Genomic DNA, 24,097 nt, shown 5'->3' with positions numbered 1-24,097 from the left:
AACAAACAAAATGCAGAGTACTGATCTTGCAAAAGAGAAAATTACAAAGAAGCTCTAACCAATGGCTACAAACCCTAAATAAACCATAACCAGTAGTAAAAAAACCCTAACCAATGGACTACAAACGCAGAATATGCAACAGATGACAACATTTGTCATGTGATTTGTAAGAACAAAAAAAATGCAGAGTACTGATCTTGCAAAATTACAAAGAAGCTCTAACCAATGGACTACAAACCCTAAATAAACCATAATCAGTAGCAAAGAAACCCTAACCAATGGACTACAAACGAAGAGTATGCAATAGATAACAACATTTGTCAAGTGATTTGTAAGAACAAACAAAATGCAGAGTACTGATCTTGCAAAATTACAAAGAAGCTCTAACCAATGGACTACAAACCCTAAATAAACCATAATCAGTAGCAAAGAAACCCTAACCAATGGACTACAAACGCAGAGTATGCAACAGATGACAACATTTGTCATGTGATTTGTAAGAACAAAAAAAATGCAGAGTACTGCTCTTGCAAAATTACAAAGAAGCTCTAACCAATGGACTACAAACCGTAAATAAAACATAATCAGTAGCAAAGAAACCCTAAATAAACCATAACAACATGTGGAACGAAACCTAAATTTTTTGGAAGAAAGCAGTTCGTAGTCCCTAAATGTGTAGAAACAGAGAAACAAAACGTAAATGTGCAGAACAAAACCATTACAAAACGTAAATTTGCAGAACGAACCAGTCGAAGGAAGATGCTGACAACGACGTTGAAGGGGACGACGACGACGACGACAACGGCAACGACGACTGTGGCAGGCGACGAAGGATGGCGACGATGACAACGGCAACGACGATGATCGTGAACCGTTCTCTCTCTCTTCTTCTGGAAATGTTTTTGATCGAATAGAGTGGGGAAAAGTGTGCCCGCTTTTGTTTCAAAACAAGGTTATATTTGGAAACCGGGTCCAATTGTCCTGGTGGCAGTACCAAAATTATTCATGTCTTTATTACAGTATTAGTCCCTATACTATGGACCTCTGGCCGAAGCTCTCTAAAAAATAAGAATGATTTTTTTTTTGTGTTCTTTATAAAAATATTATCGGTATATCTAAATTTTTCATTTTTATCTAAGACAAACAAAGACAAAAATCATTCTTGTTTTTGTAATTAAACCTGTGCATAACAAATAAATGCCATTATTTACGAGACCCATGTGGGATGTGATAGGCTAGTGTATAGGAGTGGGGGAAGTGAAGAGTATGAAGACTAGAGAGACAAGGAGACGGTAATATGGTAATTATGTGTAACGGGGTAATTTGATCATTTTAGTAGTATAGGGATAGTATAGTAATTTTAGTGTATAGGGGTATTTGTCATTTAGATTTACAGGGGTAATATGGTCATTTTAATGTACATTGGTATTTTAGCCAATTTAAATTTTAGTACATAGTATGTAATTGGGTTTATGGGCGGGGCGGGTTTGATTTTAAATAAATGGGTCGGGTTGGGTATGGGTAATTGAACTCATAATTAATGAGTCTAAATGGGTCAATGACCCATTAAAGACCCAACCCACTTATAACTTGCCCATTTTGACCCAAACCCGCCCATTTAACACCCCTACTTCCAGCCTTACATGAAGGAATCTTTATTTGATGGTATTTTCTTTTCTTTCTTTTTCGCCTTTGCAATGCATTATGGGTCATTTATTTGGTATGGTAACAGCAAAACTTATTTTCAAGCTGGCCTAGTTTTTGGCATCTGTCTTTTCTTTTCTTTTACTTGAACAACGTTGGCATCTGTCTTTTCTTTACTTTTTTTTGAACAGCTTTTGCATCTATCTTTTCATTTCTTTTCTTTTCTTTACTCTTCTTTTTTAATTTTCCATCATGTCCCATCCTAGAAATTTTGTGATCTAACTGCATTTTTCTCTTGTCCAGGGATTTTGATGTCTACTTGGCCTTGAAGATTTGTTGATGCTGGATATTTCTTCGGCTGTGTCACATATATTATCCTATGCTGTAATTGAATGTACTTGAATAAGGTTTTGACTCCAATTGATTATCACGTTTAATACTATGCATCCATTACTTTCCTCTTAACTTTTCGCTCCGTTACAATACTAAGAAATGTCGTCTTCATGTGAATCCAGTGCCTAGTCTTTCTCTAAGGAGATTTTTGGAACAAAGGGGAACATATAGGAAAAGCACTGACAACTAATTGTATAGCAAAACAGTTAGAAAATAACAGAAATTTTTTAAGCAACTGCCAAAGCAGGTATCAAGATCAAAAGTCTAGATTGCTGATCAAGAAAAAAGAGAGGTCAAAGATCTAGATTCGGATGTCCTGCAACAGAAAGCATGTTCAGAAATGGCCAAGTGGGATTTGAATAACCCAAATGGTTTTATTGACATGAAGAAAGGCAATCAAGAAATAAGACATGCCAGTGAAGTTGGCTTTTTGTTTTCTTGCATTCAATAAAGAAGCTGCCATGAAAACTTTCCTTGAAGCAGGTCACGCACTTTGGCAGAAGCAACATGATTTTAAAGAAATGGAATATATAGCTCAAACTTTCAAAGGATCCTGTTCATTAGATTATTATCTTGGTCATCTTTTGTAATATTTGTACGGGATTGAGAATGAGGCAATGAAAAAGAAGTTTATTGCAATTAAATGTGACGAGGCAAAAAGTAAAAACGAACTCAATGACCTCTTGGAAAATATGACTATATCGATTTGAAGTCAAAATTTGCACACGGAGGAAACAATTTTATAAGTTGGCAGACAAAGGTAAAAGGATTCCTCAGAATTCTAGTTCTAGTTCTGATAGTTGCAAGTCAATAATCACTTGTATGATGAATCCCAAACACCCCTGCTTTGGCTATTTGTCACAGAGAATAGTATATGCAGCATATTGTTCTAGCTTCAATCAAACAATGTGTCGGTCCTATATGTACTAGACTCATGGTGTCGTGTTGCTATCTCTCCTTCTCCTTCGACTATATTGATTTGGATCTTCTGCATGTGTGGTCAGCGATTTCACATTATTGAAGATGGTGGTTAAGAATTAATACGTATAGGATTTGCTTTTCATTTAGAAGGATTTCTACCTCGCATTAGCCGGCTAGGGCTAGCGAGAAATTTCATGTGCATTTTTGTGCCATGTTATCCCCTCATTAGGTACTTATGGATTTCTAAATATATATATAGGCTATGTTTCAAACAGAATATGCTTAGAAAAATGTATCTTTGTTCAATAAGATTGGGACAAGGACACATTTGGACACACTCTCGATATGCTAAAACGTGCCTGCCACATATAGGTGTTCCCTTTTCTTTTGCAAGGTTCTCTGCCTTTGCGTTATCTTAAACGGAGAAGATCAATGTACAAAGTAGAGTGGTATTGAGTTTTGCTGACTATTGTTGCAGCAGATTTTGTGATTTTATAAACAAGAATGAACACTTAATCAAGCTCTTTGTGCCATTTAAGTGTCCAGTTACTCTCCTTTTCCTAAGTGAACAACTCCCCAAATGCATGGTTCAAACGCAGCCGCTAGATTAGGGAAGAAATCGAACTTCCAATAAGAAAATGCAAATAGGTTCGGCCACTCTCCTTTCCCTCATGAACAACTACCCAAATCCATGATACAAATTCAGTTACTGGATTAGGGAAGAAGTGGAACTTGGATCCTGTTACTCTTGTTTTCTTCGCGAACAATTCGCCAAAATCCATGATTCAAATGCAGCCATTGGATAAGGGAATAAGTCTAACTTTCAACGCGTAAATTTTAAATGGGTGTTTTCCCATGGGAAATGGTTTGGGGGTCGCTCGGAGGGGATGGGAAAATTGCAACGAGGGAACCAAAATGGGGTGAGCCCAAGTCGTTTGGTGCGACTGCGATTCAAACTTCCCAAATGCTTTTTTTTTTTTCATTTTGTTCCCTTTTGATCCTAACTTTATTCAATCATATGACATTTACAGGCAGGAATCGCAACCATTATCAAATCATAAGGAAATATCCCAGTGCTAGCTTTCCTTGGTACAACTCCATGTAAGCTGACAAAGCATGAGCTTGATTTCATAGCTTTTTGCATACTCTTTTAACTTGGTTTGTATTGTCTTTGAAGCATTGAAATCAAAACCAATTAGCAATATGTAGAGGTCACCTAAGCTCATGTATTAATTTTGGAGAGCTGCTAATTAATCAATATGGCAAGCTCCAACGTACACTCTCCCGACTCCGACTCGCACGTGGAGTGGTAAACAAAACATTTATATGGCATAGATCACAATAAAACAATACCCACCTAGAGACACGAGTAAATGGGCAAACAATGTCATCAATTCATAAACTTCTTAATTTACTGAGTCTACAATGTATAAATCACAAAAAGAGTTGTGTTAAAATCCGGACTGTCCAAAATATTTTTGGACAGCTTGGATGCGCCGAGCGGGCTTCCTGTGGTACCCACCCGGCACTGAAAAATTTCTCCTCCCATGCTTGAACTGACCCAGTACGATTATCCGACAATAATGACTGAAAAGACGCGAGGTTGTGGTCCTTGATAAATGCGTTGGCAAACTTGCTTTCACATTTAACTACTAGTCTACTACATACATAGTATCATGAATATTGCTTTAATTCCCTTTCCAAAAGTTTAAAAAAAACTACCAATGTTACTTTTCCATTTTTGCTTTTGACCAGCAACACAAAGACTTGATTGGACTTCTATAGGCTTCAAAACTAGAATTTCAATTTATAAAATGGACGGTCATTGTCTAATTTTGAAGTTAGACTGTCCATGACCCTCCATTTGATAAACGAAAATTTATTTTTGGAGTACATATTAATTTCTGATCAAGCTAATTTTTTGTGGAGTTATACTATTCTGCAGGCCTTATAAGATGAACGGTTCAGATTAACCAATGGCAATGGTGGAAAAACTCATGCTTTCCACTCCCGACAGAAAGAATTTAAACTCTTTTACCAAAACCAAACAAAGTAAGTCCCAATCAATCGGGTTCAGGTAATGCATCATTTTCTAACTGAAATTTGTAAAGGGCATTGTGTTTCATGATATTTAGAAAACCTAGATCCCTTCGAAAAACCACCTCTAATGTCTCCCTTCTCGTAGTGTTACGCTCTCTTTTTTGTTCGGCTAAAGTTACTAGTGCTAGTATAGTTAGATTAACACCTTAAAGGAGTTGAACTCCTGACCTCCTTACTCTAAGCACCTAAGTCCTCCTAGTGTTACTCTCAACCGTAACCAAATCCTCTTATGTCAATTATGATCTACCCCTCCTTCTAATGTCGCCCTCAACCGTTACCAAATGCTTCCTCCTACATACCGCATCGCATGATCTGCGATAACCATGTACAGACCACGTTCTAAGTCCAATTGGGAATTGGGAAGAACCATTGGAGTGCACCCTTACTACACAGACTGGCAAGAAGTTCCAAACAAAAAAAATACAAAATAGAAACAAAAACAGAAAGTCTAGTACGCACCATCGATCCATGGGCAATGATTCGGGCCTCTCGACCTCTCAAAGTCAGCACTTTCGCGCATGAAGAGGGCTAAAATCGCTATTCGATAATGTCATTGATGAGAATAAAGACCACACGATCGACTGACAGAAACAATCAGAAATGGCTTACGATCGAGGCTGTGAAATCCATTGTTGGGCTTGCAAACTGTGGGGTAAAAATAATCATAAATTTCTGACACCGAATTTCAGTTTATGTAGCTTTCAGTAGAAAATAAGTGGAAACCTATAATCTGACTACACATAAATAAATAAATAAAAAAGACAAACCCAGTGCACGAGGCTCCCGCCATTGCGGGGTCTGGGGAAGAGTTGATGTATACCCCTGCGAGCAGAGAGGCTGTTTCCACAAACTCCAACCTGGAAAGATAATGTAAGTAAATTATCTAATAATATACGGTCTGAAAACGTATTTGGGACAATTGATTAAACCGGTAAACAAGTCTACCAAGGTCAAGAAAGTTGCTTGACTAGAGCACCAACACTCTCTATTAAAGCATGGTTATGGGCATGCAGCGCATGCAGCATTAACATTTCCAATCACCACCTTGGCATGGCAGTGTTAAAGCCATTCGTCCTTTTCATGCACCTTGTTTCTCTCTTGTGCTTGCAATCTGGCTCTCCTTTGGTAGCTGGCTTTATGCAAGGCGGGAACGAGACTGACCGTCTAGCCTTGCTTGCATTCAAAGCAGCCATAACCAGTGATCCCTTTGGAGCTCTAAACTCGTGGAATGAATCCGTCCACTTTTGTCAATGGGTTGGTGTAACATGTGGCCGCCGACACCAGAGGGTCACTGTGTTGAGGATTTATCATAAAAAACTATCGGGATCTGTTTCGCCCCACATCGGAAATCTGAGCTTTCTCAGGAATCTATGGCTTCGCAACAACAGCTTGAGTGGTGAAATCCCCCCGGAATTCGGCCACTTGCGAAGGCTGCAAAAACTATCGCTGCTTAATAATTCAATTTATGGTGAAATTCCCACCAATATATCTAGTTGCTCTAACCTTGTTGGCCTTGAATTCTCTGGTAATAGGCTGACAGGAGAAATTCCTGCAGAGCTCGGTTCTTTGAGTAAGCTCAAGGGACTGTATATCGGAGACAACAATCTAGCCGGAGGTTTGCCTTCTACTCTTGGGAATCTATCATCTCTTGTGGATTTTTATGCAAGTTACAATGGTATTGGCGGGACTATACCAGATACTTTCGGTCGATGGGAAAAATTGGAAGTCCTTGGGCTGGTGATGACGGAGTTGGTCGGTACCATTCCTTTATGCATCTATAATCTCTCTTCTATCACAACCTTTCAAGTTGGATATAATCAAATCCAAGGCAGCCTTCCATCAGACCTAGGAATCACTCTTCCTAATCTCCAACTCCTAGTTCTTGCTGGTAACTTGTTTACTGGTTCCATTCCGATAACAGTATCCAATGCTACCAAACTAAATTACCTTGCCTTGGCGGAAAATGGATTTACAGGAAAAGTCCCTTCTTTGGAAAAGCTGCGTGATCTTGAGAAAATAACATGTCACGATAATCTTCTAGGAACAGGGGAAGCGGGTGACTTGAGTTTTTTCGACACTTTGACCAATGCCACTAGATTGGCACGAGTGTCTCTAGCCGAAAACAACTTTGGAGGTGAGTTGCCTGAATCAATCAGCAATTGCTCCACTGAATTTGTATTTTTGAGCTTGGATTTCAATAAATTAGTTGGGAGCATCCCATCCGGTATAGGGAATCTAATCAATTTGCAGGTTCTTTCCATGTCCCTCAACCGTTTAAGTGGTAACATTCCTTCTGATATCGGGAATCTTCAAAAGCTGCGGATTTTGAGATTCCATGATAATAATATCCATGGGGAGATCCCAGCATCTTTTGCAAATTTAACTTTGTTACTTTATCTTAATGCATCTGGAAATAATCTTCATGGCAACATCCCTTCACATATCGGTAAATACCATTTTTTGGTGTCGCTATGTCTTGATCATAACTATCTTAGTGGTATCATACCCAAAGAAAGTGCTAATCTCTCGTCGTTGTTGGATCTAAACCTTGCACATAATAATTTGAGTGGTTCCCTTCCGTTGGAAATCGGACTTTTGCAAAATCTAGAAATACTAGATGTTTCTCAAAATATGTTGGTAGGTAGTATTCCAAGTTCTATTGGTAGTTGTGTGAAGTTGACGTCATTAAACGTGGAGGGGAACAAATTACGGGGCACCCTTCCTTCAACTTTAGCCAATTTGAGAGGTCTGGAGGAGTTAGATCTTTCTCACAACAACCTCTCCGGAAAAATCCCAAACTTTTTGGAGGGCTTTGTCTTTCTAAAGAAATTAAACCTGTCATTCAATGATTTTGAGGGGGCAGTACCAGAAGGATGTGTATTTAAGAATGCAACTATCATTTCACTTGAAGGAAACAAGAAGCTCTGTGGGGGAATACCTGAATTGCAGCTGCACAGTTGCAACTCCAAAGGGTCCAGAAACCATGGATTTACTCTTGCCATGAAACTAATTACTTCTATATCGTTAGGGCTTTTGGGGCTGCTTCTGTTCTTGTGTGTCCTATATTTTTGTTGGTTTAAAAAGACAATAAATGTACCATCAGTTAAATTCTTAGGAAACTCATTTCTCCAGTTGTCCTACCAAAGTCTACTTAAAGCAACTGATGGCTTTTCTCCAGCCAATTTGATTGGTGTGGGTAGTTTTGGTTCAGTATATAAAGGAATTCTTGACGGGGGTCGGAAAGTTGTTGCAGTTAAAGTACTAAACCTTCAATTCCGTGGTGCTTCCAAAAGTTTCCTTGCTGAGTGTAAGGCCTTAAAAAGCATCAGACATCGAAATCTTCTAAAAGTACTCACAGCATGTTCAAGTGTCGATTATCAAGGTAACGATTTCAAAGCTCTTGTGTATGAGTTCATGATCAATGGGAGCCTAGAGGAGTGGTTGCATCCAAATGAGATCGAAGAAGACACCCACATGGAATCAAGGCATTTAAACATTCTACAAAGGTTAAATATTGCCATTGATGTCGCATGTGCAATTGACTATCTTCACCATCATTGCTCCAACCCAATACTTCATTGTGACTTGAAGCCGAGCAATATTCTTCTAGATGATGAAATGATTGGGCATGTCGGTGATTTTGGTTTAGCGAGATTCATTCAAGAAGCTACCTATAGCGCTTCTACAAATCAGTCAAGTTCAATAGGCATAAGGGGGTCTATTGGTTATTTGGCTCCTGGTAAATTTCCCTCTTAGACTCTACTTTAATTTGTCATTTTTCCTTGTCACCTTTTGTTATTTTGACATTCTTGTGTGTTCTTTTCATGATTCATACTTGAGTTTAACCTAGTGTATGTGACAAATAGGTGCCCCACGGAGGTCTTCCCAGAACCCCTGCGAGGATGTAAATATGTCAAATTTTCTGATTGTTGCTTGTCTCCTTTGATTGCATCCATAGGGGTAAAGAGAGAGAAAAATTATTGTTCTACAAACAGTCATCTATGGTTAATCTGTCACTAGTAAATATCTAGATGGTAGTAGTACCAATACCCTAATGAGAAGCTAGCTAGTTATGCAGCCAAGTAGCTATGTAGTACAAGCCCAGGATGTATGTAAGTTAAGCCATGTGGGAGTTGGTTCACGTTGTTATTCCTAGTTCAATGTCAATCAAATAGCTACTTGTTCTTTTATTAGTGTCTTTCCTTCGAAGACAACTATTGCAACGTATAGAGTTGTCAATTTTTCAAATATATGATTAATCGGATAAAGCTACAAACTTTGTACAAATTATTGTGATAATTTATGGTTAATCTTTGGTTAAACTGTCCCAAGCTTTGACTTCTTAAGACCATCAATTAGATGGTTTTCAAAATGTCACTGTGAATTTCAAAATGTCACTGTGAATCAAGCTTGTTTCAAGTATGTACTGTTTTTCTCATGACAAAAGCCACAAACCAATTACTTTTACCATGGCAAGAACAAGAACAAGAACAAGTCTTCGTCAGCTTTCTTATTATATGGTGCCTGAATTGCAGAGTATGGATTGGCCAATGAGGTGTCAACATTTGGTGATGTGTATAGTTATGGAATCCTGTTATTGGAGATGTTTACCGGGAAGAGACCAACTGATGGCATGTTTAGCGATAGTCTCACTCTCCACAACTTTGTTAAGATGTCTCTCCCTGAAAAAATAGCCGAAATTGTTGATGCAACATTGTTTCAGCAAAGAGAAACAGGGCAGGGCAGTTCAAGTATCGATAGCAATCAGAGTCAAAGCTCTCATACCAGTTACAAAATTCAGGACTGCGTGATTTCACTACTTAAAGTTGGAATTGCTTGTTCAGAAGAACTACCGACACATCGACCGAACATCAATGACGTTGTTCCTCAGTTACATGCAATCCGAAACACTCTACTTGACATTGGAGTTCATTGAGGCAAAAAGAGCCAGTATTGTTGGTCATCACAAGTTGGTATTACCCCTTCACTTTCTTAGTAACTTGAGAAGAAACATTCATCAATATCTAGGACCAATGCATTTTTGGCACTAGGTGGTGAACAACCTCCAGCATTACCATTTTGGGGTTGGCAAAAGTCAATGAATTGGGTACCATACCAACAAAATTGATTTTGATCATATTCCATGCAACAGTTTAGTGATCTAATTATTGATTGAATATCGCCATACCTCATCCAAGTGTTTAATGATCTAATTATAATTTTTCTATCTTGTCTGACGCAGGAGCTTAGCCGTGGCAACCGTGTGGATGTTGAAGAGTTATCTTAGTTATTTTTGAAGTGCCTATTTAGTTTCTGGTCAATGTCTTTTAATTTCTGGTCTAAGAATCTATGTTTTGATTATCTAGTAAGTTGTGTTTTTGCTTTAATAGTGGTCTAGGTATTTGAAAGGTCTGTCTAGGAAATCATCTAATCTTCATTGAGTCTTGAAGATTCATCTTTTGTAATGCCTCTTTATATGTGTTCTAATGAATGAAAAAAGTATAGTTTGGAGTTTGAGATTTTGAAAATATTTGCTAGTATTTCTTGATTGGAGTTGAGGATTCCTCCTACAATCAAGTGTGTGACTTGGTCGCGTGAGTGTCGTTCGCGATTAGTAGCGTCAAGTGGCATGCGATCACGTGATATACCGACAAATCGAATGGACATTAAGGATGTTGTTACTCAGTTGCATGCGATCAGAAGCACATTGCTTCAAACTGGAGCTCATAGAGGCCGAGGTACTAGAATTGTTGGGTGATCATGAGCAGGTATGATCCCTGCACTTTCTTGGTGACTTGAGAAAAATACCACAAAATTTCTTTAAAAGCCCGCAAACATTTCTTTTGCTTTATAGCTTCTGACAACATAACTCAGCTCTCCACTTCTTGAGGTTATGAAGAAAATGGAGTTATCGATGTTTCAATTATCTTTGAAAATGGAAGACAAAGTATAATTGCAACAAATGTTAACTTCCAGCCATACATGAAAGGAATCCATATTGGATGGCATTTTCTTTTCTTTTCTTTTTCGCCTTTGCCCGCCATTACGGATCCTTTATTTGGTATGGTAGCAACAAAACTAATTTTCAAGCTGGTGTAGTTTCTAGCATCTGTCTTTTCATTTCTTTTCTTTTCTTTACTCTTCTTTTTTGTCATCTAACTACATTTTTCTCCTGTCCAGGGATTTTGATGTCTACTTGACCTTGAAGATTTGTTGATGCTGGACATTTCTTCAGCCATGTCACGTATATTAACCTATGCTGTACCTTTTTGTTTTGCCTCTTTTATGGTCTTAGTTCTGAATCTGCAAGTTCCTTACGCAATCGAATGTACTTGGATAAGGTTTTTACTTCAATTGATTGTCATGTCTAATACTATGGACCCATTAATTTCCTCGTAATTTTTCGCTCCATTACAATACTAAGGAATGCCTAATAAAATGGAATGAGAAGAAAAGTGTGAGAAGAAAACTACAATGGTTTCTCTCTTCATCCCTTACAGGAACCTTACATTGTTACTGATATATATACAAACTATTACCATACCATTACCCTTCTATACAGCTAGTCAATCCCACAATCACAGCTAATAAAATCAAATCTAGAATACAAGAAGGGAAGGAAAGCCTAGGAATGATTTGCAGATATCAAGGATTGATTTGGGCTTGATAGGAAGTATCCATAATTGACTAGGCTAGCTAATTGATGCTATAGTCTCTAATACTCCCCCTCAAGGTGGAGCGTGTACGTGAGTAACGCCCAGCTTGTTGATGAGATGATGAAATGGATCCTTACCCAGCGGTTTAGTAAAAATGTCAGCAATTTGGTTTGATGATCGGATATAGTGGGGAGAAATCAACTTCGATTGGATTTTGTCACGAACAAAATGACAATCAAGCTCTATGTGTTTTGTGCGCTCATGAAACACAGGATTCTCAGCAATGTGGATTGCTGCTTGGTTATCACAATAAAGATTGATTGGCGATGAAGGAGGGATACCAAGATCACTCAAAAGGTATGTCAGCCATTGAAGTTCGGATGTGAGCGTTGCCATAGCGCGATACTCTGCTTCAGCAGAGGACCGAGAGACAGTAGTTTGTTTCTTTGTTTTCCATGAAATTGGATTAGAACCAAGGAGAACACAGAAACCAGTCGTAGAGCGACGAGTCATAGGACAGCCTGCCCAATCAGAATCACAAAAGCCACTTAAGGTGAGCGAAGTAGATGAAGAAAGCAATATGCCTTTCCCAGGGGTACCTTTGAGATACCAGAGTACACGAGTGGCTACATCCATATGAGTAGTGCGAGGATCCTGCATGAACTGGCTCAAAATGTGTACTGAATAAGCAATATCGGGTCGAGTAACCGTGAGGTATATGAGACGTCCAACGAGTCGACGATATGTAGAAGGGTCGGGTAAAGATTCACCATCAATAGAAGTCAAATGAAGGTGTTGTTCCATGGGGAAAGCAGAAGGCTTTGCACCAAGTAATCCTGAATCTTTAAGAATGTCCAAAGTATATTTGCGTTGGCACAAGAAGATACCTTGTTGAGAACGCGCAACCTCAATACCAATGAAATATTTCAATCGGCCAAGATCTTTGATGAAAAAAATTTCTGCAAGAAACCCTTTCAATTGCTGAATTGCAGAATGATCATTTCCGGTAACAATTATGTCATCAACATACACTAAGACGAATGTGGATGAGTTCCCTATCACCCGCGTAAATAAGGAGTAATCTGCTCGGGACTGGGAGAATCCAGCTTTGTGAAGAGTTTGCGAAAATTTAGCAAACCATTGGCGAGAAGCCTGCTTTAAACCATATAGGGATTTATGTAACTTGCAAACTCGAGTCTCCCCCTGTCGAGCAAAACCAGGTGGAAGGGTCATGTACACTTCCTCATCCAAATCACCATGGAGAAAAGCATTATTGACGTCAAGTTGATGAAGAGACCAATTTTTGACAGAAGCAACTGATAAAAGGGCCCGTACAGTGACAAGCTTTGCGACGGGAGCAAATGTATCATGATAATCGAGCCCTTCGACTTGTGTAAAACCCTTGGCAACCAAACGGGCTTTGTATCTTTCTATGGTGCCATCAGCTCGGTACTTAATTTTATAAATCCATTTACTCCCAATAGGTTTCTTATTGGGTGGTAAATGAGTAAGGCTCCATGTGCGGTTGTCTCCATGTGCGGTTGTTTTCAAGGGCAGCAATCTCGGCAGCCATAGCATCACGCCAATGTGGTATCTTAACTGCTTGAGAAAAAATTTTTGGCTCTTCATTTGAGGAGATGCCACTAAGGAGAGCTCGATGGGAAGTTGAAAAATTGGTATATGTAATATATTGATCAATGGGATACAAGATACCTGCTGATTTGGAAGCCGATGAAGTAGGTAGTGCAGCATTAGTGACTTTAGAACAATGGTAATCTTGGAGGTAGGCTGGTTGTTTTCGCTCTCGAGTGGAATGTTTGGTGGGTGCAGGATTTATGTTGTCAACAGTTTCTACTTGAGGCAAAGGTGTGGGTGGATTAGACTGCACTTCTTGGGGAATAATAGGGACTGCTTTTCGGCAATGATATGTCTGGACAATGGGGGGACATTCTCGTGGAACCAAAGATGGTTCACTTGTAGGAGGGGATGAGTTTGGCATTGGAGATGCGATTGTAGTTGAGGGTGAGTAATAATCATATCGTGGATGATCTTCAATAGGTAGTGAGATGACTGGTGTTGGTGTGGGAGTTGAAGTGACATCATGAAATGGAAAAATAGTTTCATGAAATACAACATCTCTTGACACATAAATAGTTTTGCTCTTGATATCGTAAATACGGTATCCTTTCTGGGCATATGGATATCCAACAAATATTCCAGGCTTGGCACGCTGATCCAACTTGTGTTTGATGTTGGCATTATGGGCAAACACAAGGCTACCAAACACGCGAAGGGTGGAATAGGAAGGTTGCTTGCAAAATAATACTTCATGGGGTGATCTATTTTGAAGTAAAAGTGTTGGAGTTTTATTGATTAAATATGTAGCAGTAAGTATGCATTCACCCCAAAAGGAAAGAGGTAGATTTGATTGAAACCTTAATGCCCGAGCAACTTCCAAGAGATGTCGGTGTTTCCGTTCAACAACGCCATTTTGTTGAGGTGTAGATACACAACTTCTTTGATGAATAACACCATTTTCAGAAAAGAAGTGCTGCATTTTATTTGACAAAAATTCACTCCCATTATCAGAATGAACTTGTTGAATTTGGGGAAGAAATAAGTCACCATCACCAGAAAATACATGTGTTATTTTGCCTTGAAACTAGGTTTTCACCATGGAAAAGAACGATTTTAAATGATAGTTTGTTTCAGATTTAAAACGCATAAGGTATACCCAAGTACATCTTGAGAAATCATCCACGATAGTAAGAAAATAACGTGCACCACTCATAGATTGCTGGGAAAAACTCCCCCATATGTCAACATGAATCAATTGGAACGGTTTAATAGATGAAATAGAGCTAGTGGGAAAACTCAACCTAGTTTGTTTTGCTTGAGGGCAAACATCACAAACATATTTATTGGAACAAGAAATAAAAGGAACATTTTTGGCTAACTCAGACAACCGATGATGAGAAGGATGCCCAAGCCGCCAATGCCAAATGTCGATGGTAGGTGTACCAGTAATGAAATGTGCAGAAGGGTTTTGAAGGTAGTAGAGGCCACCATGTGCACTACCCAGTCCAATCGTCTTCTTCACGGACAGGTCCTGAAACACACATCGATCATGAAAAAATGTCATAGAGTATTGATGAGATTCTGTGAGCTGACTGATAGATAGAAGATTAAAATGAAAGGAAGGTATGTAGAAAACATCCTCAAGTTGAAAATTTGGTGAAAATTTTATGGTTCCAATATGTGTGACTGGTGCATGAGAACCATCAGGTAGTTGGACATGGGTGGAGCATGGCGAATATGATGAGAAACATGCCAAAGAGGAGCACATGTGATTTGAGGCTCCAGTGTCGATAATCCAAGCAGAATCTAACGCATTGAGAGCTATACCTGCTAAGTTGACTTGAGAATTAATGCTACCTGAAGAAAGCATGGCCAGAATATTGTTGTATTGGTCTTGGGTAATCAATGGAGCAGCCACCATTGCTCGATCGTTGGATCGAGGAGCTCCTGAAGAAGAGGAACTCGAAAGTCTATGGTTATTTGAGGAACCTCTTGGTTTATCTATGGGATAACCATGCAACCTATAACATGTATCTCGGTTATGGTTATTTCGATCACAGTAATCACAGTACATCCTTGGTTTCCCAGTTTGGCGATGGTCTCCACCTATGTTGCGCTGATTAGGATTTCCGTTGTACTGATTGGATGATCTGTTTGGGTGATGACCCGAACCCCTAGAATTGGTGCTTAGATTAGCATGATTTTGAGAAGGTGTAGACTGGTTTTCTGTGCCATTGGAAGTAACTGAATTGGCTATTAGTGCAGCAGCTTCGGGCATGGTTGTAGAAGGGGTTGAAAAGTGTATTTCCTGTTGCTTCTCTTCTTGTCGCACGAGAGCATAAATCTTGGCGGCACTTGGAAATGGCTCCATTAAAAGAATCTGACTTCGTAGACTAGAATAGCGCTCATGGAGGCCTTGGAGGAACTCCATGGCACGATCTTGTTGATGGAGAGCAGCATTCGCTTTTCCATGGCCACAAGTGCAAGGCTATACAGTGGAGAGGGAACTGAGTTCATCCCATAGTGCCTTCATCCTTGTAAAATATGTGGAGACGGTAGTATCTTCTTGTGTTGTTTTACCAATGGCTTGCTTCAATTGATAGATTTTCGGAGCATTGGTTTGGGTGAATCGATCACGAAGATCCAGCCACACTTCTCTAGCTGTTTCAGCGTAAAGAATGCTCCCACGGATCGCAGTTTCTGTGGAGTTGAGAATCCATGAACTAACCAGATCATTGCATCGCTCCCATTGACGCAACATGCTGGACTCCGTGGGTATTTCGATTGTTCCGTCGACGAAGCCCAACTTATTTTTAGCGCGAAGTGCCATGGTCATTGCGCGAAGCCACGTTCCATAGTTATCTCCTGAGAGGAAAGGGGAAACTAAAACAGCAGTTGGACTGTCAGAATGAGGAATGAAGAAGGGATCGTTGATTGATCCCAAGGCATCATTTGAATTGGAAGCTTTTTCGTTTTGTTTCTCTGTCATGGTTTGAAGAGGCAGATCAGTCACTGCTTTGATACCATAATAAAATGGAATGAGAAGAAAAGTGTGAGAAGAAAACTACAATGGTTTCTCTCTTCATCCCTTACAGGAACCTTACATTGTTACTGATATATATACAAACTATTACCATACCATTACCCTTCTATACAGCTAGTCAATCCCACAATCACAGCTAATAAAATCAAATCTAGAATACAAGAAGGGAAGGAAAGCCTAGGAATGATTTGCAGATATCAAGGATTGATTTGGGCTTGATAGGAAGTATCCATAATTGACTAGGCTAGCTAATTGATGCTATAGTCTCTAATAGTCTTCATGTGAATCCAGTGCCTAGTTTTTCTCTGAGGTGGTTTATGGAACAAAGGGGGACATATAGGAAAAGCTCTGACAGCTAATTGTATTGCAAAACAGTATGAAAATAACGAGAAATTTTTAAACAACTGCCAAAGCCTGTATCAAGGTCAAAGGGCTAGATTGCTGATCAGAAAAAGAAAAAAAAAAGGTCAAAGGTCTAGATTCGGATGTCCTTCTGGATCGGAAAGCACGTTCAGAATTAGAATGGCCAAGTGGTATTTGAGTAACCCAAATGGTTTGATTGACGTGAAGAAAGGCGATCGAGAAATAAAACAGGCCAGTGCAGTTGGCTTTTTGTTTTCTTGCATTCGATAAAGAAGTTGCCATGAAAACTTCCCTTGAAGCAGGTCACGCACATTCTAACAGAAGCATCAAGATTTTAATGAAATGGAATATATAGCTCTAATTTTCAAAGGATCCTGTTAATTAGATTCTTATTTTGGTCATTTTTTATAATAAGAATCACTTGTATGATAAAAGTTGCAGCTTGGAAAACTTTATCCGTAATTCTAATTAGGACTTGAAAAGCTGATTCAAGTTCAAATTACTTGATTTCTTTCTCCTCTACTTGGTTCTACTGTCTTGAGATAGTTGTTGCAGAATAACTATGCAATGCTGCATAGTGCTTTGTCTATTTGTCACAGAATATTATTGTTTTAGCTTCAATCAGATGACATGTCCGTCCTATATGTACTTGACTCATGGTGTTGTTTTGCCATCGCTCCTTCTCCTTCGACTATATTGATTTGGATCTTCTACATGTGTGCTCAGCGATTTCACATTACTGAAGATGGCAGTTAAGAATTAATACACGCATAGGATTTGCTTTTCATTTAGAATGATTTTTGCCTCGCATTACCCTGCTAGGGCTAGCGAGAAATTTCATCTGCATTTTTGTGCCATGTTATCCCCTCATTAGGTACTTTTGGATTTCTCAATATATCTAGGCTATGTTTAATTCAAACAGAATATGCTAAGAAAAATGTATCTTTGTTCGACATGATTGGGACAGGGACATGTTTGGACACACTCTCGATATGCTAAAACGTGTCTGCCACATATATACATGCGTTCCCTTTTCATTTATGTGGAGGCTTCGGTTATGGCCTCGGTAACCTAGCCAGACCATCGTTGACCGAGGTCTCATATTGGTACGGTCTATAGGATTGCACAGGCGGGCCACAGCGTATATCCTTCCATTTACTCGCTCGGTATCGAACCTCCTGTTAATGCTTCGGTTAATTACCGAAGCATGCATTCCGTTAAGGTCTCTTGAAGGAACGTAGCATAACAAGAGGTGACCAAGAGCGATACATGGCAGATAGGATCATCTAGGTCAGGTCTGGCCATGTGCTTCATAACCGCCTTATCCGGTGCGTCATCTGTGATGTCATACGAGGCGATTACCTGAGCGTATCCTTCACGCGCTAGCTTGGAGGCCAAGCAAACCTAGGTCTATAAATACAAAGGGACTCTAACCTAAAGAGGTATGCCATCTTTCCCTAACCCTAGATCTATATCCTCCTCTGAGATCTAACTTGATCGTCGGAGGGTCACTGGGCTATTCCAGCCCTAGTGACTTGTCGTAGGGGAATGGAGCAACGGAAGAGGAATACTAACTCAGGTCAAGGTCCCGTCAAATCGAACCCCTACAATTGGCGACTCTGCTGGGGATCTAGCCACTCTTTCAACATTCACTTCCCCCTTTCTGCTCCGTTCAGCATTCCTGAATCAAACATGGTTGAGATCGACGATGCGCATCACGGTGGTACCGCCCACGGGCTCGGTTCCCTCGTGGACCACAGCCTGGCTTCCGGCAGAGCAACCGCCCTTGGAAAGACCCATGTATCCGTCGGAGTTGGCGCCGGAGCGTCAATTCCAGATGCAGGCCCATCCTCCGAGCTCCACTCCTACATCCGCCATCTTGAGCGGAAAATCGACGACCTCACGACGGTGATGGACCGCGACAGACACGTCCGAGACGAGTTGGCGGAGATCAAGCACCTCCTCCAAATCTCCCCATCTCATTCCTCAAGGAGTCGCGGCGGAAGGAAGGACCGTCACACTCCCCCTCACAGTCGCGAAGTCGGTCACCTGCTGGAGCACAGATCCCGCCCCTCAGTCAAGGATCGTCTCGAGCCACCAAGACCGGCAGACGCTCGAGCCATAAATGACACATCGCATAGGGACCGTTCCCGTTCCCCTATGCAGCTTCGAAGGAGACCATCGGCCTTCGAAAGGCTCGGTGCTGAGAGCGTCTCTGCCTCTTCCACCCACTCGGTCCGAGTGGGCAAGACAGGCCGGGAATCTACCCCTAGCCTCACAAGGGCGGCCAGAGGAAATGACGACCTTGTGAAGTTCCAGACTAGGAAATACCGCGAGCGCCCGAAAGGCCCTCGAGCCAGAAGTCCCATCGTCTCGCACCCCGACGGCGCACACAGCAGGAGCCCGATCACTGAGCGCCTCGAGCCTTTCGCTCGGGACAGCTACCGCCATCACCACCGAGAACGCTCCTCTAAGAAGTCGGTTAGTGTTGCTCTAAAGAGAAAGGAACATGAACGATTGGACAAACTTGTCCCCAAGAAGCGTACAGCGACTGAGCGTCCAGACGGCCCCGACCGTTCGATCCGACCTCACCGCGACACGCGGCTTACACGACACACGACTTCCCCCTTTACAAGAGAAATCGACTCGGTTACCCCCCCCAAGGGATTCACCCAACCCAAGTTTGCCAAATACGACGGCAAGACCGAGGCGTGCACTCACCTAGTTCAATACAAGCTTGTCATGTCTTTGTTTCTTTGGAACGAACCCTCGGACGATGCTTTCTTGTGCAAAGTGTTTCCTGCAAGCCTCGGCAACCTGGGCCTCACTTAGTTCAATCAACTCCCGGCTCGGTCAATTTCCTCGTTCGATTCCCTCTGTGATGCCTTCATGGCTCGGTTCGTAACAAGCAATAAGCACGAGAAGGAGATCGATTCCCTCTTAGCCCTCCGCAAGAGGAACGACGAAACGCTCCGGCAGTACGCCGGCCGTTACTGGGAACTATTCAATGAGATAGAGGGTTGCGATGGCGTCATCTCAGCCCGAGGATTCAAGCTCGGTCTCACCTCCCAGGACGAGCAAGTCTACGACGACCTCACTCACCATAAGCCAAACTCTATGAAGGACCTTATGACTCGTATTGAGGGTTGGTGTCAGCTCATCGAGTCCAAGGCGGAGAGAGGTATCGGGAAGCCTACGAGTTCAAAGACGTTAAACACCTCGGTATCCACACCGGTTTCAGCACCTGTCCCAACGCCAACAAACAAGTCAACACCATCAAGTAGTCGCAGAAGAGGGGACCGAAGCCAAGTGATTTCAACGCCGAGAAAACCGTCTTCACCATTCCTATCTACCGGATCATCGATCAAGTTAAGGATCAGCCTTTCTTCTCCTTCCCAAATCAAAAGCTAGGGACCGAAAATGGGAAAATCAAAAATCTCATCGTCCGATGCAGTTACCACAACGAGCAGGGTCACTTCACCACAGCATGCAAGCCCTTCAAGGCCTACTTGGAGCAGCTTGTTGCGGGTGGCCACCTCGGCAACTTCATTGATCACGAGAAGACAACGGCTCGGGCACAACAGACAGAAACAAACACCGAGGAAGAGGTCCAGACGATCCACGTCATACATGGTCCTCTAAACTCTGAGGCCGCTCGAATCATCAGGGACGAGCTGAGCGAGGCCTCCTCCTCCAAACAGGTCATGTTGGTTGGTCCCGAACCGAAACGCCCCAGAACTGATGACGGTTCCAAATGGACAATAACATTCACCGAGAGGGATCTCGACCGCATCCAGCTTCCCCACAACGACGCCCTCGTAGTCACGCTACGCATCGGAACTTTCAACGTCTGTCGCGTCCTCGTGGACCAGGGCAGCTCAGCTGAAGTCATGTACTACTCTCTGTTCAAAGATCTGAAAATTTCCGACACCGACCTCCGTCCCTCCGAAGTTCCTCTTATCGGCTTCAACGGAGCACCGGTCTGGCCCATCGGCATGATCACTTTTCTAGTCCGCGCCGGCTCAGTGACCCTTGCAACGGAATTTGTGGTAGTCGACGTCCCTAGCCCTTACAACGCAATTGTCAGGCGCACCTGGCTGCATAAGCTTAAAGCGATTGCCTCCACCTATCACCAAGTGGTCCGTTTCATTGGTATTCATGGGCACTAGGAAGACTTGTACGGAGATCAAACTGCGGCAAAGAAGTGCTACGTCAACGCCGTCCGAAGTTATAAACAGACCCCCCGGATTAATCTCATTGAAGAAACAGACATCATTCGTTTCCCCAATGGGGCATGGATATCGTCGGTAAGGTCCCCGTTGCCCCAGGAGGATTTAAGTTCCTCCTAACCGCCACAGACTATTTCTCAAAGCGGGTCGAGGCCGAACCTTTGGTAACTATTGAAGAAACAGACATCATTCGTTTCGTTTGGCGAAATATCATTTCACACTTCGGTGTCCCTTTCGCCATTATTACAGACAACGAAAGGCAGTTTATTGGACAGAAATACCGAGCCCTATTAGATGAGTACGGCATCAAATGGGACACATCCACTCCGACTTACCCCCAGGGTAACGGACAGGCCGAGGCTGCAAACAAGGCAATTTCATCTGGACTTAAGCGACGACTCGAGTCACGCCGAGGAAAGTGGGCCGAAGAGCTACCCAGGGTACTCGGGGGCTACCGTACTACGCCCCGGTGATCCACTGGTTGCACTCCTTTCTCCTTGGCATTCGGAATAGAGGCGGTCATCCCTCTCCAAGTCGGACTCCCAACAATGTGTACAGAAAACTTTGATGAGTCGGTTAACAACAATAGCATTGCTTCGGACCTCGACTTAGCCGAAGAAGAACGTGACAATGCAAGGATCAAGCTCGTATCGTACCAATAGGAGGTTGCAAAAGGTTACAACCGAAGCGTCCGCCTTAGGTCGTTCAAGCCTGACGATCTCGTCTGGAAAAAAGTGGTGGTGAAGTCCAAAAAGCGAAAGCTAATGCCCAATTGGGAGGGCCCCTACCAAGTGTCTCAAGCATCTCGGATCAGGAAACTACAAATTGGAGAAGCTGGATGGTTCCCCCATAGCTAAAACATGGAATGCAAATAACTTGAAGAAGTTCTATGGATAGTACTCGGTTACCGAAGCCCAATTCATCTCTTTTATGTTACATTTTCTTTTAAAAAGTTTCAAAGGCAACTTGCTTATGTAATGACAGCACTCCAAGTTTGAATGAGAATTCTTTCCTAGGCACTACTTGTACCCTTTGCTGTTTAAATTATTTACACTCGGTCCGTTCTTGCCCAGACCGTTTTACACCGACTTCAGGGTTATTGTTCTCCATGGGTAATACCCTTGGACAAAATTCCCACTAAGTCACCCCGGCCTCTTTGGTCGTTTGGACTTCTGATCACTCGTTTTAAGGATACTCGGCATCGCCCCGAGCCCCTTATACCGACTCACCAAAAGTCTCTCACTGCTCGGACTCGCTGCGTTCCGAACCTTTGGCCGAGGCCATATCCCTTCGCGACTTCGGCCTACGTCCCTAAGCGGTACCACCATCTCACGCGCCTACTCCTCGCTAGGCTTATTTCCGTTAACAAAAGCGTGAAATTTCAGAATTCAATCGATGCTTACTTCTGATTCCATAATTCGGTTTCTGCCGACCCTCCTAAAGCAGGGGCTCCGGATCAGGTCATTTTTCCCTTAATAAACATCTTTTCTATGCTTGGCAAAATTCATCGGTTAATGCTTTGGTTAAACTTGTTTTACAAATCTTCAAATCCCACCGAAGCAGGGGCATCATCACCCAAACAATGAACCAGACAAGCATTTTAAAGAAAACATTGAGGAAAAAAAAGCATTCATTCACAAGGCATCGCAAGTTCTAAGCGCCAAATCATAAACAAAAAGGTACAGCTTCGGTATCAAATATTTACAAGCCCTGGAACGGCAAACTCCAAATGTCCGGAGCCGTCCAGTCAAAGCTACAGAAACAAAAGACATGAAATTTCAAAAAATAAGGGGAAAGGACACTATCCTAAGCAGGAGCGTTGAGGTCGAGCTGGTGCTCGGGCGCAGGGGCATTGGGATCAGCTTGGTTCCCGGGGTTTTGGTCCTCAGGCTCCACCACCTCCTCTTCCACTGGCAGAACAAGCTCTTCGGGAGGCACCTCGGGAAGTGTTCGGAGATCGGAGTCTTCAGGGAGGTTAAGCCTCCTCACCAAAGCTTCATGGCCATACCGAAGACCGTCCAAGAAATGGTCCCGATGCAGCTCGGCCTCGATCTCCCGAACCTGCTTCTTATATTCTACTCCGGCTGCGTCCCAACCTTCATCGTAGCCTCCTTTCCTCGCGAAGTCAACCTCTGTGGCCCGGGTGACTCGCAAGGTGCTGGCATCCTCCTCGGCCTTGGCGGCCCTGCCCTCTGCCTGCACCCTCTCCCTGTCACACCTTTGAAAGTTTGCCAGGTAGAGCTCGCAAGTCTCCCGAGCCAGCTTGAGGTCTTCTTCCTTCCGGGCTAACTCCCGATTCAGCTTCTCGGTCTCCTTCTCCTGCGCCTTGCACCGGTCATTGATAGCCAATGCCCGAGCTCCCGCCTGCAAACAAAGAACAAAAGAGATTCACCAAGTGCAAACATTCAGGTTGAAAAAAGCAGGACACAAACCATTAACTTACATTGAAAAGGGCCTGAGCTATCTCGACCGTGATGTCCTCGGTCAAGCCAGTTACAGCCCGGGCATCCCTTGGAAGAATGCTTCCCTGAAGCATCCCGAAGGCTACCCCGAGGTTCTTGACGCTGTCGGCGTGATGGATCTGGCGACCGGCGAAGTGGCGGAACTCCGGAGCCCAGGGGAGTTCCCTCGGATTGACCCAGGAACCTTCCTCCGTTCCACCGATCCCCCCTTCGGGCTCTCCCGGCTCCTCCTCGATTAGGATCGTCTCCTGATCTCCCCCTTCTCCGTCCCCCCCCTCACGCCGAGCCCTCTTTTTCGGGGGCTCCTGTGGTGAAACAGGAGTCGCCCTCGAAGTCCCGGCGCCTAGCGTACCGGGGACTGTTCCCCTGCCCCGACCCGCCGGCCTCCGGCGCCTCAGATTCAGCACCTCCCAAGTTCCGGGACCTGCCATCTCTTCACTCAGCCCGGTTCTCTCGGGAGTATCTTGGTCAATTTCCTCGCGAAGGATTCCCCGAGGTCCGGAGTTACTCCCTTCGGTCTCGATCGCAGCCTCTCCTCTCCCCCTCTCCCTCTGCCTCGTTCTCGGCCTGCCCTCGGGACCCCCTGCTGCCTCGGTTTCTTCTTTAGAAAGCCCGTGTAAGTTGGGACGTACCCGAGCAGCTCTGGTGCGTACCGACTTGTGATGGGAATGGTGTAGGCCGCTGTAATCCGGGCCCGGTTAGCTCTTT

The 24,097-nt window shown here is 42.8% G+C and overlaps 2 protein-coding genes across 2 annotated transcripts; one reads left to right on the top strand and one right to left on the bottom strand.

Annotated features, from left to right (window-relative positions):
• Nucleotides 1-6,048: 6,048 nt before the first annotated feature.
• Nucleotides 6,049-10,586, top strand: LOC131330039 (probable LRR receptor-like serine/threonine-protein kinase At3g47570). Its single transcript, XM_058363513.1, has 3 exons — nt 6,049-8,797; nt 9,594-10,031; nt 10,301-10,586. Exons 1-2 carry the CDS (start codon nt 6,109-6,111, stop codon nt 9,992-9,994), a joined length of 3,090 nt encoding a protein of 1,029 aa, XP_058219496.1. The 5' UTR covers nt 6,049-6,108; the 3' UTR covers nt 9,995-10,031; nt 10,301-10,586.
• An 11,970-nt stretch (nt 10,587-22,556) lies between these two features.
• On the bottom strand, nt 22,557-23,530 carry LOC131330082 (uncharacterized). Its single transcript, XM_058363584.1, has 2 exons — nt 23,371-23,530; nt 22,557-23,291 (listed from the first exon to the last, which is right to left on the bottom strand). Exons 1-2 carry the CDS (start codon nt 23,461-23,463, stop codon nt 22,734-22,736), a joined length of 651 nt encoding a protein of 216 aa, XP_058219567.1. The 5' UTR covers nt 23,464-23,530; the 3' UTR covers nt 22,557-22,733.
• Nucleotides 23,531-24,097: the final 567 nt, after the last annotated feature.

Source organism: Rhododendron vialii, chromosome 6a (assembly GCF_030253575.1).
Source record: "Rhododendron vialii isolate Sample 1 chromosome 6a, ASM3025357v1".
NCBI classification, from domain to species: Eukaryota; Viridiplantae; Streptophyta; class Magnoliopsida; order Ericales; family Ericaceae; genus Rhododendron; species Rhododendron vialii.
This window is presented reverse-complemented; position numbering and strand designations above follow the sequence as displayed.

Coding starts and splice junctions, on each gene's coding strand:
- LOC131330039 (XM_058363513.1), top strand. CDS start 6,109: ATGGCAGTGTTAAAGCCATTCGTCCTTTTCATGCACCTTGTTTCTCTC. Junction 8,798..9,593: donor TATTGGTTATTTGGCTCCTG/GTAAATTTCCCT, acceptor CCTGAATTGCAG/AGTATGGATTGGCCAATGAG.
- LOC131330082 (XM_058363584.1), bottom strand. CDS start 23,463: ATGCTTCAGGGAAGCATTCTTCCAAGGGATGCCCGGGCTGTAACTGGC. Junction 23,292..23,370: donor TAGCTCAGGCCCTTTTCAAT/GTAAGTTAATGG, acceptor CTTTGTTTGCAG/GCGGGAGCTCGGGCATTGGC.